Below are 20,673 nucleotides of genomic sequence, written 5' to 3'. Positions count from 1 at the left end.
CTTAGGGACAAGGTTTAGCAGGTGTGGTGTTGAAGGTGGAGCACCATGACCTTAAAGGCCTTTTACCAACCATAATGATTCTATGGTTAAACATCAATTCAGGCACTGCTAATACTTTCAAGATTGTGGATATTTATTTATTAAAAAAAAAAATTTAAAAAAGGTGATATCACTCAGGTTACAGTCTAATTTGTTTACAAAGAGCTCTGCCATGCCCCGATGTGACATTTCTGCTATACACACATTAAAAAGAAAGAAAAAGGCGTCGCCTGTTTCGAATATAACGGCGGCTGCCAGGCCAGGCCAGGCCTCGCCTCAGGGCCGCGGCGGCGCCCAGCGACTCCATTTCCCAGCGCGCCCCGCGCAGCCGGCGCGGCGCGGCGGGAAGATGGCGGCGCGCGTGTCGCCCTTGGTTACTGCGCGCCGGCTGCTGCGCGCCGCGCTGCCGCCGGGCCTGCCGCGAGGTCGGTACCGCGCCGGGCCGCACCGCGGGGCTGCGGGTGAGGCAGGGCAGGGCAGGGCAGGGGGCTGCCGGGGCCAGGGGGCTGCCGGGGCCCCGAGGCGCGCGGCGGCAGCAGCAGCGCGGCATCTGCGCGGGCAAGGGCGCCGGCGGGTGACGGGCGCGGGGACGGAGCCGTTACCGGGCCCGGCCCCTGCGCCCGCTTAGCTAAGCGCTGGGCAGAGCTCGCTGCTCGCTGGGCACCGCGTAAGGCAAACTGGAGAGAGAACCCGGCGTGGGGAAGAGATCCCTGATGTCCCACCAAGTGCCAACTGGGGCTGCAACTTTTGAGAGTTTAGAGAAGTTTCGGTGACTTTTTTTTTTTTTTTTTTTCTTCCCTCTTCTTTTTCCTTTTTCTGTCACTCACAAGGGTCTTCTCATGAGCAGTAGTGGCTGAGCTTTACCTCGTAGCCTCAGTGACTTAAAAAGTCAGAGCAGTATGCACATTCATGGGAAAGCAGGCTTTGTTAACCCCCATTCCTGTCATAGAGAAAAACATTTTATTTTATTTATTTTATTTATTTTATTTATTTTATTTATTTTATTTATTTTATTTATTTTATTTATTTTATTTATTTTATTTATTTTATTTATTTTATTTATTTTATTTATTTTATTTTATTTTTGGAAACCAGTTGTTCCCTGATGGAGTCCTACGAAAACGGAAGCATTCAGTGACAGCTCTTGGGGTACATAGGCCTGAAATCCACTGGACTTGCTCTGTGGGTCTAAATGTGTTTGGGAGAGCTGTTAAGTGTTCACATATGTACGTTATATTGGGCTGGTGCAACACCTACACCCTGAGGAAATCAGACTTAAAATAGATTTGCTGATTAAATAAGCAGTTTAATCAGTACTGCAGTTGAGTATATTCTTTTTTTCATTTAATTTCATTTGTTGTTATCTTAGCACTTTTAATATGTGTAAATTAATTGTGGACATATTATAAAAATTGGGGCAAATTCAGCGGCAGTAGCAGCCTTCTTTGGCTATTAGCTTTTTTCCCCTTGAAGGTGTGTGCTGAGCCTTCATGCATGTGCCAACCTTTCCACATCTTATACTCCATGGGACATTTTGCATATTTGAGATCAATTCTGCAAAGACTTGCACACGTATTTAATAATAGATGAGCYAAGAGCGTTGTTACCATCTATAGTTATAGGGCTGTGCAAAAAAAGGTCCTCTCTGATCTAACCTTTGCTCCTGTTCTCCTGCAGGAAAACAACCTTTGGAGCTACCACTGTCCATCCCCTTCCCTGTAGTACCAGCTAAGAAGGAAAGATGCAGCAGCAGTTTTGTTACCAGCTTAATTAGGAGTTTAGTGAGGTCTCTGGTAGCACCACCTGCCTGTTAATCAACGTGCCCTGTGGCTTCAAAGTCCCCTTCTTGTGCTGTGGCAGCTGTGCTTCTCAGGCAGCTTCAGCAGCTTTGCACTGGGGGCTTGAGGGTTGGCAGCAGTTTGACCTGAATTCACATTCTAACCTTCTGCTTGGATTGTTGAAGACAGGAACAGTTTATAGAASCTGTTTCCTTTTACTTTTTTTTCTGCACTAATTTCAGCCTTTGTGAAAGGCTCTTGAGATGGAATCCTGTGTGCAGAGACGTAAGGGAACAGACGTGTTTCCTGCATCGGCCCTACGCCTTAACACTGGTTTAGCAGAAGCTCTTCCAGGTTTTTAGTTGTGACTGTCAGCAGAGGTGGCACTTGGGTGATTTTGGCACATTCACTTTGGTGCAGCTGTAACCTCAGCGAAAACAGTTTGGTTTGGGTGCAATTCTCAAAGAGTTATCAGTTGGATTTGTTTTTAATTGTTAAAACAGATAGCAATCAACTGTTAGGATGATGTAGCATAGGAAGTGTTTAATTCTCCATCTCTTATGTCTTCAGAATGTTTTCACCAAAATACACTGTAATCAAACACATCCTTGGCTGTATCTCAGGATAATTAGACAGATTTAACTCTCCTGGTACTTGGAAAGGTTGATGTTCCCTTTCAGCCTTCATCTTCATGAATGAAAACTACTGATTGTTCTCAGGATGGAGTGGTTTGAAACTCACAGCAAATGAATATCTATATTTTTTCCACTATCAGTTTCTCAAATTGCATATTTCAGCTTCAGTTTGTTTCACAAATTAATAATAAATGTTTACTTGTGYACTGCAGATCACTCACCCTTTAGTGAGGTGAGTAGTGTAATCTCACCCGGGATTTGCCTTTCAGAGTAAAAAGGAGTTATGTCCTATTTGTTTGGCCTTGGCTGCTTTAGCTGGATACTCAATACCTGTCCTTACAGGTGTTAGGTGTATATCCTTTCTCCATCCTGTCTTTAAGGATACTCTTAATCCTTACATTGCACTGCATTTCTGGATGTAGTTCTAGTCACGGGTATCCTTGTTGGTAGGAAAAAAAAAAAAAAGTGATCTTGCAGACCAAATTTTAGTTTTGCTGTGTGGAAATAGGACTTTTATTCCRCTAATGAATAATCGTTTTGAAGATATGATATCTTTTGCACATCTTTGAATTTATTCTTCTGTGGGCCGTCGAGGTGACGGTTTCAGCAGTAAGGGAAAGATGGAAAAGAGGAAAGATGCATGAGACTTCTCCCCATATTTAAGATATTCCAATTCAAACCCTTGCAATATGAAATCAAACTACAAGCAAAAAGGGTCGCCGGAGTGAGCGGTGTGTATCTCGGTTCCCTGTCTTTGTGCTTCGCTGCTGTCAAGATGAGTTTTTGAAATGCCACAATCCAGCTTCCATTTGACATTATCTTCCTGCAGGAACAGCCCTCGTGGCCGCCTTGCTGCGCTCCTGCCTGCGTAAGCAGTGTCATTGAAGCTCGCATGCCTTCCCCCTGTGTCATCGGGGACGGCAGCCCCAAGTGGCAGTAGGAAAGCTTGACAGTGGGTTGATGAGTTTTTCAATTTGCTGCCCTTCCCAGGGCAAAGGGTCACCAAACTTAGGAACCCTCAGAGTATTTTTATTTAGACAGTTACCTTTTGAGTCATAAATTAAGCTTATTTACTGAAGAAATATAGTTTCTGTGCCAGTTGAAATGAGATTTCCTTTCAATGTTCATGGTTTAGAAACAAGAATTTAATAAAAAGTTGATTTCTGGTGACAACTGCGTAAGAAACAGTGAATATCAGGCCAAAGGTGACAATCTCTAGCAGTGTCACACACCCTGCAGGTGGGAAGGATTGTTATAAGCAAACACTAGTCTCATCAGTTGTATACTGTCTTACGTAAAGCTGACTAGTGAGTTAGCTTTGCACTTTACAATAGTCATATTTAGAATGTTACATGAAAATTGAAAGTGCATTTTCTCTATGTGACATTTACGGATTATAGAAGGGATCTATTAAAAAAGTGACAATCGCAAGGCAAAGCACAGGTAATGTCAGAAGAAGAGATAAAGACTTTTTGCAGAATGTTTTTACAATATGGACAAAAAGACTGCAGGACTCCWACTAAACCCTGAGTGCAAATGAGGAAACCACTCATTCTTTGTTCATTCTTTGTATCAGTCTAGGATATGTTATTCACTTCAATAGCTCTTTGGTTGCCTGACTTCCCTCTAACACCCCTACATGCATTCCCTCTCCCCTGCTGCCAAAGACATATGTCCTTRTTTTGCAGCTACGAGTCTGAAATTATCACCCAGCAGTTACTCTTCATCCCTTGGTGGAGACGCGTCAGTGTAGCCCCTCTTCACATTTAAATCCCAGTGCYGAGTAGTATTTTGGGAGAACAGTGAGTGCAGAGAGCAATTTGTTCCATGACACCTCTCATCTTTCCATCATCTGTTAATGACATATTTTCCTCCTGCTTTGAGCTCAGTTAGCTATAAGTACATATGTAATCTGAGACAACAATYGTGCATCCACAAACCACCATGTTCTAATCCCTAAAACATCTTTATTTATTTATTTCATCTCTTCCCCCCACCCCCCCTCCTTTTCCTCTATTCGGGGGCAATGAGGGACATGTTGGCCATCACTAACCCGCCTCTGATGGATGTTGGTGAAACCTATTCTAAAAATTTCCTTTCCAGCACTGAGGGTCTTACAGTGCCTAGGCTAATAATCTATTTCATTGCTTTAATTAGATTTACAATTTATTTTGTTTTTCTATTTTTCAGCACCCTTTTATGCGTCTGGGGATAGCTGTTGTGCTTTACTGTTTGCTTCTCTGAATATTTTGCTCAGTTTTTGCAATCACAGACTTTGTGATCTTTCTAGCTTGGAATGAGMTAATTACTTTTAATTTGTAGCAGTAACTCAATTCCTTCAGGGCAGGAGAATTTGATATAATTATTGTCTGTAGATATAAGCAATGCCTGCCTTGCTTTGGGGAAACTAACGTGATATGAGCAATAAATACAATTTCATTTTATTGCTCAGTATATTTTGTACCATATTTTAAAACAAAACTCTTCTTGGGCCTCTTAAAGCCCTTCTAACTTCTGAGTGGATAGTGACTCATGATTTAACAAATACTGCTTTAAATAGTCTTCTGGCCTCTCCCATTTAGTCTGTATCTTCCATTAAAAATGCTGAAAAAGTAAAAAGATATCTGCCAAAGGAGATCATAGCCCCCAAACATGGGTGTTTGTATTGTCTCCGTATCGATGTCTTAGTTTGCCTTTTTTTTTTTTTTCTCTCAGTAACATTATGATGTTGTCTTACTGTCAGTTGGTGACTTACTGTAGCTCCTAGATCTTTTTCTTCAGAAATGCTGTTTATTGTCCTGTGTGTGGGAATGGCTCTCCCTTCCAGAGTGCTCGCAGGTGCCTCCTGACTTACTATCACTTGTACGCTCAGTCCGTGTACTTTATTTTGCCCTAACAAGTCATGAGTGGAAATGCAGAATTGCACCAAGTTGAGATTCTGAACCCTTTCCGAGACTGTGATCAATGCAACCATCTAGTTTAAAAGCAGTAATTCATTAAGTGGCATCTTTCCAAGTAGTTTTATACCAGTTGTTTCTTTTGGATCCTATTTTCCTACTTTACATATGAGTGCTGTGTGACACAATGTTCCTGCAATGAAGATGCTTCTGCTCTGCTCACCAGGTGTGTTACCTGGTCTCTCGACCTGTTATCTGGTTGGAGAGGAAAAGTCTTGATCTCACACTGTTCCTAAGGGGTTAGTGTTGCCTCTTAACCATCATGTTGTTATTTTGTTCTATGTTTTCTCAAGAAAAAAGAAATCTACTTGTATCCAGTGGTTTTGTATATTTTAAAGTTCTGCAGATCTATGAAATGTTGCATTTTTCTTCCTTCTTAAAGATTTAAAATGTGCAATTTATTTATTTATTTATTTATTTATTTATTTATTTATTTTTTCCCTGGTGCATTGGAGCCTCATTTTGTCTTCCATGGCCTCAGGGAAAGCTGTTGGAGGATGTTGCATTACATAGGGAAATTGGCTAAAATACTTAAGGACTATTTTCTGTAGAACTAGCCATGTTCAAAATACGTAGCTTTGTAGTCGTTTTCCTACTCAAATCCATAATTCCTTTATCTAAAAATTGTCTTCATCACCTAGCCTTTTAAATTGTGAGAAGAGCAAAGATGTTTAATCTTTTCATTGTATTCTGTTGTTGAATTTCTGCTTCTGTTGCTTTAACAAGCAATAGTAATCCTTGCATGTTCTTTGCAAGCTGCATCCCATTTTGTGCTTGGCAATTCCGATTTCTTTTTGCTCTTGTGCATATTATTTATATTTATAGTTTACTTCAACAGTTTGGAGTGGTTTGCAACAGCAGGATTTGTTTAGCATGCTCCCTGCTCTTCTAGGTAGAAGATGTGGCAGCAAAATAAGCTGAAACATTGCAAGGCATCTGTTTTGTTCACTCTGGTCATCTTTGACTCCTTACATTTCCTTACAAAACTCTACTGTTTTGTACTTCTGTTCACTGGCTTTTAAACCAAATCTTTGTCTGAACTAAATCTTTGCCTAGGTGAGTCCTCCTCTCTCRGAGGATTAATCTATTAGGAAATATATGCTTAACTAAATTTTAAATGGTTTTGCTCCAATTTGCAACAAGTACATGGAAACCTCTCCTTGCAACAATACTTCCAAATCTTTCACCAGCTCTCCAGCTGGGCTTGTTTGTGTGTGTGTTCTTGAACAAATGTTGAAAACCACTAAAGGTGTCTGTCTTATTGAAGGAAATCTGTCTAATGAAAAAACCAGGACAAATACTATAATAGTTGTAGAGGTAAGTAGTGTATATACAACTCGGTATAAATTGTTAAAGTGTTTATGAGTATAAGAGGATGCTTGTCAGAGCTTTTTGTTTAATACTCTTCATTTTGCAGCATACACAGGTCTGGGAAGTGAGAAGACAGYCCCTGGGACTCCTACAGATGCCAACTCTAGAGCCTTGTTGGTTTGCAGTGGACCTTTAGAACATTACGACTTTCTGATTGAGCAAAAAGAGCTGAAGAATGATGAGCAGCAAAGAAAAGTTGTGCAGCACCTGCAGAAGTTGCATGAGAGCCTTAAAGGCTACAGCATAAGTTCAAAAAATCTTCTCTCAAAGGTGAGGTTTGTAAGGATGCAAATTTATTTTAAAATTTATGCTCTCTCATAAGAGTGTGCTTAAAGATACATTAATTTCTGTCTTAAAATTGAACTTTAGTTCTGCAGCTGGATCATTATGGACCATTTTCTCATTTGCAGTTCTGTGCTTTAGTTTGTAAAATACTAGTGGCTGTCTGGCAGCTACCAGCTTAAATGATATTTAAATATATTTTTTTTAGGGAAATTAAATAGACCTTTGATTACATCTGATTTCTCCCCCCCCCTCCTCCCCCCCCCATTTTAAAATGCCCTTTTGCCATTTGGATATAGAAAAGAAGGGCCTAGATCAGATTTTAACTTTCAGGYGGTGATATAATTTTGTGTAATTGGGTTACACATACTGAACATCYATGCTTTGTGTTCTGGCAGGCTTTTCCATGAATACAAGTGAAATTAGTGAGCAGAATTTAAATCTAAGCTGACTAATTAAGCTTTACAAAACATTGTAATATAGAACRGACATTTCTAAACAAGTCATCTTTCCATTATTCTAAGTCCCAGCGAAGTGAGGGAAAAAGTGGTGAGATGTTCACCCCAATTGCTTTCTTTGGGGCATCACAGACCCTTTCCATTATTATATAAGTATTAAAATTTTAGGCATGCCCCTGTTGCACAGTGCCTTAGTCTTAGTAACACTAAAGGCCTGAACTCTTTGCAGCTTGCTAACTTTTCCCTGAAGCTATTAAGGCAGTTTCCCAGAGCCTKTGTGCCAGTATTCTTCATTTATTATTCTCATGTTGTTATTCTGGGAYTGCTGCTCTTGCGGCCTTGCACCTGCAAGCCCTGATAGGGTTGTTATGGCACGTTCTCATGGGAAGCTCCTGGAAGTGGTGTGAGAATCACCCCTCTTTTGCCTTGCCTCATGTTTTGTAGATTTTAGCCTTTAGCAGAGAAGGCCTAAGACAGGACTCACCTAGGCAATAGAAGTTATTTAGATACTCAGGCTCTTGTGATGTATATTAACTTAAAGAGTTGAGAAAAGATTTCTGTGAGAGTCAATATTACAGTATTACACCCATAAATGGCTGCTGATGTGCCTGTTTCAAACAGGCAAGGTAGCAGGTTGTGGAGCTTTGAGRTATATGTGTCTGCCTCTTACATCCCTTCAGTTTTTTTAAACTAAAGATTTGGAGTTGGAGATCATATATTTACTAATCATTTCCTACAGTGGAACTATTATAACTCCTTTCCTGTCTCTTGATGAAAGGATGTGGATTAGAGACCTAGGAAGGAGGTTTGGTAGAGAAGAATCCTTCATGGGAAGTATTTTTAATGGAGCAGAAGGCTAAATGCTCTGGAAGGAAAACGTAAGAGTGATGAAGTACAGAAGCCAAGTGCTAAGGCAGGATCCTAAGGGACACTGAGCGTATATTTGCAAGGTCTGTTCCAGAAGATACTAGTCCAGCTTTGAGCAGAGGGCTAGACCACRTGGTCTCCTGAGGGTCTCTTCCATCCAAAGTTCTGTTTCTGACTCTGAAACAGGAATTACAGTCAAGCAATTATTTGGAGAATATTTTTGCCTGCTGTATGTAGTTGGTCAGCCCATAACTTGACTTACCTCTACATTTTGGATTTCTATGGTTAAAAACTATGAAAAACATAGGAAACTGTAAAAATGGCAGATACGTTCTGAGAATTGTAAAATTATGGTTTACTTGATGCCTTTGTAGGCTAACTCTTGAGTCTAAAGAGGACTCTTGAGTAGATTTAGGCAAGTGGAAAAAGTGTTTTTTTTTTTTAATTTTTTTAAAAAACTTTTAAAAGTTTTTTTTTAAAACACTTTTTAAAACTTTTTAAAAAAGGAGGAAGGAATTCCTTTTTTTGAAAAATAGATGTTGTTTACCTATTACTCCTCAAAGTGTACCCCTGAGTGCAAGAAAGTCAAGCTGAATTCATAAAACTCCCTTACTGTCCTTGATTAAGCCAACTACTTTCATAAGTGTCATCTAACATGCCAAGGGACTTGTATTTGGAGGATGCTTTACRTGACAATTTTTTTCTTCTCTCAGATTTCTTTCCAGTTAACACGTTGGGCTCATAGTCTTTTAAAATGTTTGTTTCAAACCTGTCTGCATACACTGCGTGAGTTGGAAAGCAGGAAAGCTCTCCAAAGGAAGCCAATTATTTGACTTGTTCCTCCTTTCTCTTCTGGGCGTAGTGCCAAACTTTGGGTTGTTTTCATTCTTTAGAAAAATGTTGTGACCAAAGGTTTGGTCGTACTGTGTAAGACAAGGATCACAGGTTAGTCTTCTCATCTCTGCTGGCAAACTATTTTGGACACTTGGTCTTTCTGTTCTATGGATTCACCATCAGAGAGCAACTTTTAGGACTGGCTTGAGTTGACCAAGTTGTTACCGTTGCTACAGCAGGTGTCTTTTTAGGGCTTTGTAGGTCAGTGGGCCTTATGTAGAGCTGTTGCTTGCTCTTCTTTCTTCCGAGAAGCATGAATAGGGAAGAAAGTCTCTCTTGCCCAGAACAAAAGTAACACTGAGGTTGTTTAGGAGAGTGTTCCTCTATAACAATGCTAACAGCAGTGAATCATCCTGACTGACATTACCTTAAAATCAAAAAAACTCAAATGCCATTGTTTTAGGGGGGAGCRTGGTGGTCTTCAGTTCCTTTAAAATACTCTTGTCTTTCATTCAATACTCCTTCAGTTCCATGCTTTAAGTTTGAATTGACTTTAAAATATTGTCACACAACAACTTAGTATCTGGGAAGTAATGCTGCCTTCACTCATGAGAAGAGTCTGTAGAACTAGCTCTTGGGGTAAGAGCTGTTGCAGCCTGAGTTTTTCTTGTAGCTCTTAGTATCTGTGTGAAAATCTTAAGAAGTTTGATGACCAAACTGAGCACATGAGAAGCCCAGAAAAGGAGAGTAGTGAGTTTTGTGTGATTCTGATAAAGTCTGCTAGCTTGTGTAATTAAATCAAATCATAGTCCATGATGAAGAAGAGCAAAKAGTAACATTTCTGTTTCTCTTCTGCTATCTTTGGGGAAGTTATTCATCAATGTGAACAGAGCTCTTTTTGAAATATAGCGAAGTCTTAAATCAACTGAGGTTTAAATGCTGCAGCAAAATTGTGATCAACAGTTAGTGAAGGTTTTTCTCATCAAAAGAGTCACAACTCTAATAAGCAGCTGGTAGAATCATAGGCCTCTCTGTCAGTAGTAGATAGTGGTGTAAGGCATGTTCCTCTGTCTGCATTGAATGAATTTTTAATACATGTTTTTCTGTTGTGATTTTTTAGCCCAGGGTCTGTGATCCTCTTGKAGACTTGGTTCCGTTTTGAAGAGCAAATTGAGAGCTTTTTGAATCAAGATGTGGGAAGGGCTGCTCAGTGGAGTGAGTGTATGTTTAAGAGAATTTAGACTTCTGAGCAAAAATAGTTCATGAAACTAGTATGAGGCATCTCCAGGAAGTACCTGTGAATGGGTGCAGCTATATCTTGAATTGGTCATTAGTTTGTGAGCCCTCTCTTCCCACCTAGACTTGGTAGTTTGCAATTTTCAAACATACTAGGGCATCATGATAATCATTATCCTATAGATATTCCATTCTTTTTATGCTAAAAGTGTTAACATTGCATTTGATTACAAAATAATACTTAGTAGTGTGTAGATCAATGTTTTGCTTTTTTGGGGGAGATTTCTGGAAACATGACTAGCCTGTTTTTATTAGAAAAATCTCCTGTGTTCAAAAGAATCTAGTGGCTTTTTGTTGTTGTTGTTAGAAATTACAAATAGTGCTGTGCAGCATTTTTCTGGTTCTGTTGTTGAGGAGCATGTACTTGAGAAGTAGCAATAAAGAAAAGGGGAGAGAGAGAGAGAGAGGAGGGAAATTAGTTTTCAGCCTCCTCTTTAGTCTGATACTTGGTTTTTATTGCCTGGGATAGAAATGCAGGGACCTCTCTTAAAATGGCAATTACTCCAAAATTAAAAACTTCTTACAGTTATAAACCTTTAAAAGAATATTCTGCCTTGCTTTTAACTTTGTTTGTTTTGTCACTTTCTATCTGGAGAGTTTTATCCAGTAGGATATTAGGAAAATTAGGGAACAGATATTAATGCCATATACCATAGAACCATTTCAGCGTTAATTTAAAAACTTGCGTTAGTTCAAAACAGTCAAAACTTTGCTGAAGTAAATTGTTCTGGAAAAAGAAAAAAAATCATGTACGTCATGATAATAAAACACACAAATTTTATTATGATGCTTTTTTTTTGTGAGGAGATAATTAACTTGGTATGAATTTGTTGGGCGGAGACAATTAGTCTGTTGTTGCAAATTAAGTAGGCTTCTGTTTTTCAGAATCATTCCTCAAATATGAACAATGGCTTTGCYCTTCAACTTGGTGAAAGGATGGCCTTGTATGTGGAGATATTTTGAGGTCCTCTAAATTGAAGTTCAAGGCCATGAGGGTTTGCGTAGATGTTTCACATCTCCAGCCTTTCAGCATAATACCAATTGGGACATCTTAAGAGTTGTTGAGTTGCTGTACTAATGACTTGAAATAAGCTCAATTATAAGTGAGGTCATGTTTTGAAGAGGTATGAACAATGCTAAACACCATTCAAGGCCTTGAAAATGTCTTCAGCTGAACAGCAACCAAAAGGAGGTCTGAAAGAGTGAGAGAAAGAGGCAGGTTTGTTGATGTTTTTTATTCTACCCTCTAGGGACTTGTCTTCTGTATTTTGCATATTTTAACAAACTTAATATTGCATATTAACAAACTTTGCATATTAACAAACTTAATATTGAAATGTATGTTGATCCGAAAGTTTCTCAGATCAGTGTGTGAATTTTCCCGGGAAATGAATTGCTTGCTTGTAGCATCCAAGCAGGAAGTATGTGGAGAGGTGGGAAGAAACTATATATCATTAAAAAACTGARTTAGAAGTTACCAGAGTGAATTAGAAGTTTTGACAGCATAATGTCTTAGAGGAGAGATTAAAGTGAAATGTTTGACACGATGGAATAAAAGGGAGGCATACACATTTCGAAACAGGTATGTATAAAATGTTTTGGTAGTAGAACAGCATTCTGTAAACTGGGGGATGCYGCTGTCAAAAAAATCTGTAAGACAGCAGATCTATAAAGGGGAAGGGACCTCCTGCTGCAAGTACATACAAAGGATTTGGTAACTCAGTTGAGCACTTATGCTGTTTTCCTCTGCAGCTTTCAAGTTTCAGGTAATGTGTGAGGATCCTGACCAAAAATGAGAGGGGAAAAAAAAAAAAAAAAAAAGGTTTTATCCACTTTATGGTCACACAGAATAGCTGGAAACCACAATCCACTTGTAAACGTCAGTTGCTTCTTGGGTACTCTATTATTTACTTTCCAACTCCTCTAACCTTAGCTATATAGGAGGTAAGTCACGTGCAGCTTAAAATAGGATGAATCTTTACCTGTAGGTGTGGGTTTTCTGTTTTCCCTGTAGAGGCAGCCCAGGTCAGACAAAATGCAAAACTTCTGGTACTATAGATCTACAATCAGATTTATTTTTGTGAAAAATATAAAAGCAAGAATGCTACTATAAATTCTTTATTTTTTTGTGGTATCTGACATGATTGAGGAAGTGGCTGCCTTAAAAGTGGCAACAGTATCACTTCTGACAGAAGCATATAAAAAGCAAGATAGCTTTGCTAGGGTAATTCCTTGATATTCCTTGGATATTTCCTGTGATTTTTTTGCTTAGCGAGGCTAAGAATTTTTCTGCCACTAAGTTTTGCTTTTACACAAGATCAGTTACAGAGAATCTAGTCTGATTTGTCCCAGAATCCCTCCATTTCTTTTAAYTATTAGATATTATTTTGCAATTGCTGTCTTCACAGAAACCTGATTCCATTTTATAAATAAGCTCGAAGTTGATTTAGACTTTTATGGAGCCCAAGCCATTGTTTTTCTTCCTTTAGGCCCCCTAAATCCCTTCTTCTTTAACATATCTCCTAGAAATGATGTTGGTGAGAGAATAAATTCTGCCTAAAAGGATAAACTTCAAGATTGTTAAATGTAATTAATGATAAGGTTAAAATTCAAACATCTGTATAAAAATGCAGGCATTACTGCTTGTTCTGATTCTGTAATGTTTATGAAGGCGGGTAAACTAGTAAACCTTTTGTTTTTCTGTGTGTAACTCCTTGTGAAACGGCTCATTTCATTAATCATCATGATTTCATTTTAATGCCATCTTTTTATGTAATAGACTTTGCCCTTGTAAAAATACCTGTGTGCTTATTAACCTCAAAAATAAATAAAATCTTATATATCTATATCTAATACCTCTTTTTTTGCATTTCTTAACTGTGTAACATTGACATTTTGTAATTGTAATGAGCACAAGCTCTTATAAAGGCACACAAAAATGTTCATCAATTAAATTGTCTTGCTATGCTTTTAAAACCCTAGCAAATAGTTGCAGCCGTGCCTGCTAATGGAAATGTTTCAGAACATCTGAAGTCCTGTTCAGCCACAGATTGATGATATAAATTTTGGAGTATCCTATTGATGTAACTCTAAATTAAATCTATGAGTGGATCTTTTATGAGAACTACACTTGCATATTTTCTGGGCAAACTGCTACTGTAAAGGCACATAGACCTGAGACATTCGTCGTCCTACTTCTGGCCATATATTTTCTTTCACATTGTAATTATTGTTTTGCGACTAACTTCCCCGTTGCTTTAAATGTAGTGCTGTATTTTGAAAAGTGCTCTAAATTCAAGCTGTTTAGCAATTACCCAGCTCCAAATGAGGCCACAGGGTTGTAATTTTAATTTTCCTCTGTTTCTGCTCTGCACACAGAGCTCCCAAGTGCAGCACTTTAGCCGCGTGCTCTGATGCAGCGTCTTTGTAGATGTCAGTTCAGCTGCATGAGTTGATGAGAATTTTGTTAAGATTTCCAGCTCTTTAAGAACTGTTGCTTTTTAGGATTTTACTTGGAAGTGGCTGCGTGGTATCGAGGGAGGAGGGATTCAGAGTCATAGTCATGAGGCTGATGAGAATGATTCCATAAACATCTATATTTATTGAGTAAAATAGAGAAGCTGAACTGTCAGGTATTACAGCATTTGTACTGAGTAAGATTAAGAGATTAAAAATTTTCAAGCAGTATTCATTCAAGATAAATGCAACTTACTGGAAAAAATATGATAAAATATATATTTTGAAATTAATCCTTTTCATATATGAAAAAWGACATTTCAACAGTGATTCCATTGATTTTCATCATGTTTTAAAACACAGATAATTCTGCATTGGAGATTTAGAGTGGAGAGGAAGGAGACTCGGAATGCTAACCAGTTTTGCCATATTTGTTACCTAATCCTTATGGTTTATATCTTAAGCCATATATCTTAAGCTGCTTTAACAGGTATATAAAGTATATGTCTGCAAGTACTGTGATACTGCTTAATTTTATGKTTTTTTTTTCCTCTCTTCATCTAGGGCTGTCTGCTCAAATGACTTAGTGAGGAAGAGAGTTTGTTCTGATGATGATGGATTGGGAAATATTTAGTAATTTTGTATGTCCTGATAAAAATGCATTGCTGCTAAGGCAGGATATGGTCAAATTTTTATACAGATCTAGCAAACTTGCATATGCTTATGTTCATAATTTTCAGAGATGCAGCCTCGGATTCCTTGCTAGTTCTGAGCTCCTAATTCATTCAAAGTTGTGTTTTGCTGGCTAGTCCAACTTAGGCAGCTAAATGCAGCTATTTTTATTTGTTACCACAGCCATGTGCTTGCTTTTATTACACCCGTTGTCTGTATTTATTCTTGTTCTCTTGTTTTGCAGCTCTTTGCAAAGAGCAAACCTCCAAAAGGTCTTTATGTCTATGGAGATGTTGGTAAGCTTCAGCTGCATAAATTCCTGTGGAATTTAATGTAAATGTGTCCTTATTCTGCTTCCAAGTGATCTCAAAGCTTTGTGTTTATATAGCATTATTACATTGATTATTTTTTGAGGCTGTGTTTCTTCCAGAATATGATATGTTATCTAATGCACTTGCAGTTAAAAGTCTGGAAACTGTTRGACTGGCGTGTATATATATATGTGTGTGTGTGTATGTATTTTTTTCCAAACATATTATCCACTCTCCAGTGTTTGAGATTTAAAGATTTGGGAGGTARTGGAGGGTGGCAGGAAGAGAATTACTGTATTTTAATTGCAACAATGCAGAMTGCACTTTTCAAAAGGAAGCACTAAAGATATTATTTTAGAAGTAGAGAGAGTCTCTTTTGCACTCTTTGGGCCAATTCTGTATAGATCAAATTCTTAGAACAATAAAATAAAAACGTGTTTGCTATGCATTTTGAAACATAAAATATAAAATTTCTTTGCAGACAATCTGGCCTTGTGCGTATTCTGCAAAATAATACATTTTTTTTAGTTCAGAGTGAATCAACAATCATTTCTGTAATCAGTACATACTGTTTTAAAATTAACTACCTGTTGGGTGTGTGTTTGTTTTTTGTCTGTTTGAAGGCACAGGCAAGACAATGGTGATGGACATGTTCTATTCTCACTTAGAAGTAGAGAGGAAAAAGAGAGTCCATTTTCATGGCTTCATGCTAGATGTRCACCAGAGTAAGTGCAGACGCTGGTATTTGCAAGAATTATATGAAATATGATATCTGTGAAGAAAGCCCCTCTTGTTCTTCTGTGCATGTTATTCCATGTAATTTTAAGAATTTAAATTAAAAAAAAAAAAGTTAGAGGACTTCATTTTCTGTTGTTCTGGGATAAATGTTAACTGGATATTATTTTTGCAGAATGTCTTTAAAATTTTCTGTATACCTGATGGTATAGAAAACTGGGTGCAAGTTTAGGATTAATTCTTTAGCTAAACATTCTCCAGTTACCTGTTAGCTTACACTCAATCTGAAGAAGACAGTTCTTAAAACTAAGTGATAAAATRGATGTGCAAAGCAACATAATGCTATCACAAAGGCCAGATAATTATCATCATTTTCTCATAATTTTCTCTGTTTCATTGAAATTCAGAGACAAGGACTCATTTCTTCACTTTGTATGTGACTTATCAAGTGGTTATGTTATTTCAGACATTGCCACCTTTCTCAATATTTCTTTTCATTCAAGTTTAGAAAGTTTTTGTTTATATAGAGAAAAAAAATCAAGTGTTGCTACTTCATGTTTTGGGTTTTAGTAATGCTTTSTGTGTTCCTCACTTTGTTGCTAAGGGAGGCTAGTGATCTGTACATTAAGAAATATKAGAAAAGAGAAGATGTTTAAGGGGGATGGAAAAATTAATTAAAACACAGATAACCCCAAAGCTGCCTTCTCTCCACTAGGAAGAATTTTTTTTTGTTCATGGAAAAGCGCACATACAGTATTGGATGTATTGGATATACAATATTGGATATATATATATATAATTTTTGATTGGAAGGGGGAGCTGATACTGACAAACTTAGTGTGCGTTAAACCAGATAGAATGAGTACAAGGTAGAGACTCAAAAATCAGAAGGAATTTAAAAAWATATATACAAGAATGAGCATACAAAATATAAGAAAGTACGGCTTCTGTCTCAATTGCTGCTCATGTTTTTGTTTTTTTTTAATTATTATTTTTTTTAAGATAAATGAAATTAAATAAAAAAACCAAAACYGAACACATAACCCACACTGATCATGGAAAAAGGGTTATGAAGATTCTGGAGGAAGTTACTGGCTTCCTTAGTAGAAAATAAAATGCTGAGAGAAGAATGGGAAAATGTTTTGCAAAATAGGAAATGGAAAATGATGAGTCTGTGTCTTGGGAGTACCTGTAAGAATTGCAGGAGTGCTCTGAGAGCTGAGGATTAATTGTTAGTTCTCTGCAGCACTGGTGCAACTGGATCTGTCACAACAAGGTGATTACCTAATCACCAAAAGCGTCTTAGCCAAACAGGGCTGTATGTCACACAGCAAGGATCGAGTTCAAGCTGTGTTGTTCAAATAAACAATAACTAAACATCATATAAAAGCCAGGGAGAACTGTTCCATGGTGCCCGACTTCATAATATATCACTAATTTTGAGGAAAATGATGGAGAGAATTTGATCGTAAGTATCAGAAAACTTGCTGACAGGGTGACCTTATATGGAACAGCAAGGCACTTTACAGTGCTTGGGATACAGTTCTAGATATTTTAAAAAGATTTCTCTGTCTCTAAATTCTTTGATCCAAAATCAGTTTGGAATTGCTAGGTAGTGCTGTGATTTACAGGTTTTGTAACAGCTACATTTTTTTGTTTCTTGGAAGGATTTTATTGATGCAAATAATTTCCACCATTACTGCTGTCTTGTTTTTTTCTTTGTTGTCACTCGTGAGATTTCTTGTCATTTGTGCTCTTACTTCCATTTTATCTCAGCAGAGCTAGAGACTCACTAGATAGAGGTCTGACTGCAGGACCCATATTTATGAAATACTCATTTTTAGGCAGATTGACTAAAGTATGTACTATGACATAAAGTATGTACTTTTTTATGCGAGTATCACCTTATTATATGTTTTAAAATATAAATGTATTCCTTTATCTGAATTAGTTAAATTCACTCTAAAAATGCCCTCAGCTCATGCAATGGACAGAATTGCGCTGTTGATTTGTAAACACTGTAAAGATTTCTTGATCTTCACAGAGGAGGTTAAGACAAACTATCAAATTTTGACCAGATACTGAAATTAAGGTAACGAATTGGAACAAGGTAAAGCTGTAATATATATTTTTATAAAATAAAGTAGGCATTTAGCGTTTTGACTTTTTTTTTACATATTTCTATAAACAAAAATACCAATTACAGAATTTGTCATTTATTTTTTATTAGCTGTTTATTAGTTATCTGAATTTATTAGTTTTTTTGGAGATGTTTGAGAACTTAACATATGTCCTCTTGAAGTTGTACTAAATTTGCCATTTTTACTGGGTTGAATAAGTTTTTATTTGCCGCTTAAACATTTTTCAAAATAATTTTTTTTCTTTCTATTTTATCAATTGAGGAATACATCGCCTCAAGCAGAGCTTGCCAAAGCGAAAAGCAGGGTTTATGGCCAAATCGTATGACCCGATTGCACCAGTAGCAGAGGAAATAAGTGAAGAAGCTTCTCTGCTATGTTTTGATGAATTTCAGGTAAGGAATCAGAGATTACTCTTWAGTGTCATGGAAACGTCATAAAATTACTTATAAACCTTAAATATGACGCTTGGTGTAACTGCGATAGCATTTAAAATACCATCTGAATGTTCAAGAATAGAAGTAATTTTGCAGGTTTGAACATAGCACATTTTTAAAGATAGCATGCAGGATATTTATTATAAGTCTGTCTATAGTSTGTTCATTTATCATCATGATAGTTCCTGCTCTCTGCAGAGGATAATTTGGTATTTGGTGAGATGCTCCCTAGCAGTTTTGGGCTGAGCTGGTTGCCTTATGGTAAGTCTGGGCAGTGCTCACCATGATGGTGGCCTGATACTAGATTGGCACATCTGGTTGTTGCTGCAGTTCATATAACATTAGCTTATTGCAGCTAAGGACATGGAAATGACTTGCCAAATTCATCCTACGTGTTTTCCCTGAGCTGCTGGAGCCTTTGCCATGTCACTGCCTGATTGTATCACCTTAATGTGGGTCTCAAGAAATTTTCATTGAATTAAAYATGAAAAGTAAAAATGGGTTAAAATACTTTTTGCCCAAGCAGCGTGGTTGTTTCATTTGCTTTATACAACTTATGAATTTTAAGGGCATGCTACAAATTTAAGCATGTAACTTCCCCGTGAAAGTATTTCAGAAAAGAGGTTAGAGATGTTTGGCATCTCTAATCAGCTGAGATTTGGGGTCCAGAGGGACACTGCAGGGCTGTTTGAGTTGTCAACAGTAGAAAAAGTGTATTTTGTAAATTATCAACATTAATAAGTGCATTCACAGTGGATAGAGCAATTAATATCTTCTAACTATTATTTTTAAAGCCTGTGCACCAGTTTATGAGCAGTCCACAAGGACAAGATTTTTGCCTGAAACTTGTGATGTAAAACCCTAAYGCAGAGAAGTTGGAGTCATGAAGAAACAGGAAGTTTTTTTGAAGAGGGTGAGGAGGAAGGGAAGTGTTAACTGCCATAATATTAAATGCTTGGATGGTACAAAGGGGCATCTTTGTTAGCAGTAGGTTTATATAACAGCCTCAATCCCTCTTTTCCCGTTTAAATGTCTCCTGCTTTCACACAGCAGTGTTGCAGCGTTTCCAAGCCCTCCTCTTGCCCCTTCTGAGCAGAGAGACTCTGGTAATTTCTTTTCCCCCAAAATTGGTTGCCTGCTCCCCCTGCTGACGTGCCTGAGGTACATCAAGCATCATCACCCTGAAACTTCTTCCCAATTCAGCACCCTTGCCAAGAAACCTTCTCCTTAAATAGGCTTAAACCAGTGCAGTGGCTGGAAGAGCAGCTGAGACGATGACAAAATTGCCATTGATAATAAGGAGTCATTTCTAATTCTGAACTTCTCCACCTGGTTCCCACAATGGAGATGCTGGCCAGGTTTCACTGCAGCCTCAGTCACTCTTATATTTAAAGAATTGCTAGATTAAATTGAAACTGGAAAGGGCTGGAGAGTCAGAACATGCAGTACTGACTTGCACGTAAAACTACTGCCCACTTTGACAGCTGGGAAGTCAAGCTAGAGTTCCTATTCCCTTGGCAATAAATATGCTTGTGCACTGAGGAAATACCAGAGAGACTATTGAGATTTAGTTGAAGCACTTGATTTTTTTTTTCCTTCAAATACCAGAAAATAAGCAGAATTTATTTTCAATTTAGACAGGGAGACAAGTCAATCTGTACTAGTGCTAGCAAAAAGCAGTGTTAGTGTTCGTATTTCAGAGGAAACCAAATGCAGAACTGTGAAAGGGAGAAGCGTTACTGAGGTTGCAAATTCCTCTGTAAAAGTGAGCTAAAGTGAAATATGAGTATTTTGAAGTGAATCATGCTGTTAAAGATACAGCCCTAAGGCTGTCAAAAAGCATTAATTATTTGACTTTTTTGACTAAGAAACATATTTCAGTACTTTTTAAATTAGATCCTGTTAGATCTTAAATCCTGTGCTCCAAAGTATTATTTTAAAGGGGAAAAAATTAAATGTTTCTTTTTGCAAATTCTGTTTGATAGCTGGGATTTCAGTGCCAGTATTAAACCTCTGAACCATTAAACCATTCTGAAGCAGTTGTTTCATCAGTGCCTGCCTGAGCATTAAGGCTATAAAAGCATTGCTACTTCTTACTGATTGTTATTGCACATTTTGCAACATTTTTGTTGTTTTCCAGCCACAGAGCTCTTACACCAGTCTAAAAAACTGTTCTCACTTGGAAAACAAAACAAAACAAAAAAACCCTAAAACACCCTAGAATTATGCCGTTTGTAATTATAATTTTGATGTTTCAAAACACAGAGGTTGGCCAATAAAATGAGACTAGTTAYTGTCTGGCGATCCAATAACTATACACAGGTAATTAGCAGCTGTGCTTTTGCAGTATGGCTGAAGCCTGTGTTAGTTTTGGTAACAAAAATAGAATTCCTACCTTTTGGTAACT

General features: G+C 37.8%; 1 protein-coding gene across 1 annotated transcript in view; it reads left to right on the top strand.

Moving 5' to 3' along the window:
- The first annotated feature begins 388 nt into the window (after positions 1–388).
- Positions 389–20,673, top strand: part of AFG1L (AFG1 like ATPase) — a 60,407-nt gene continuing 40,122 nt past the window's right edge. Inside the window, 6 exon segments of the mRNA XM_026036621.1 lie at positions 389–436; positions 439–493; positions 6,827–7,050; positions 14,890–14,941; positions 15,580–15,681; positions 18,094–18,224. Of these exon segments, the coding sequence (XP_025892406.1) occupies positions 389–436; positions 439–493; positions 6,827–7,050; positions 14,890–14,941; positions 15,580–15,681; positions 18,094–18,224 (612 nt within the window).

Source organism: Nothoprocta perdicaria, unplaced genomic scaffold (assembly GCF_003342845.1).
Source record: "Nothoprocta perdicaria isolate Ctin4 unplaced genomic scaffold, notPer1 scaffold_182, whole genome shotgun sequence".
In the NCBI taxonomy this organism is placed as follows: Eukaryota; Metazoa; Chordata; class Aves; order Tinamiformes; family Tinamidae; genus Nothoprocta; species Nothoprocta perdicaria.
The sequence above is the reverse complement of the archived record's forward strand: the minus strand, read 5'-3'. Positions and strand labels throughout refer to the sequence as shown.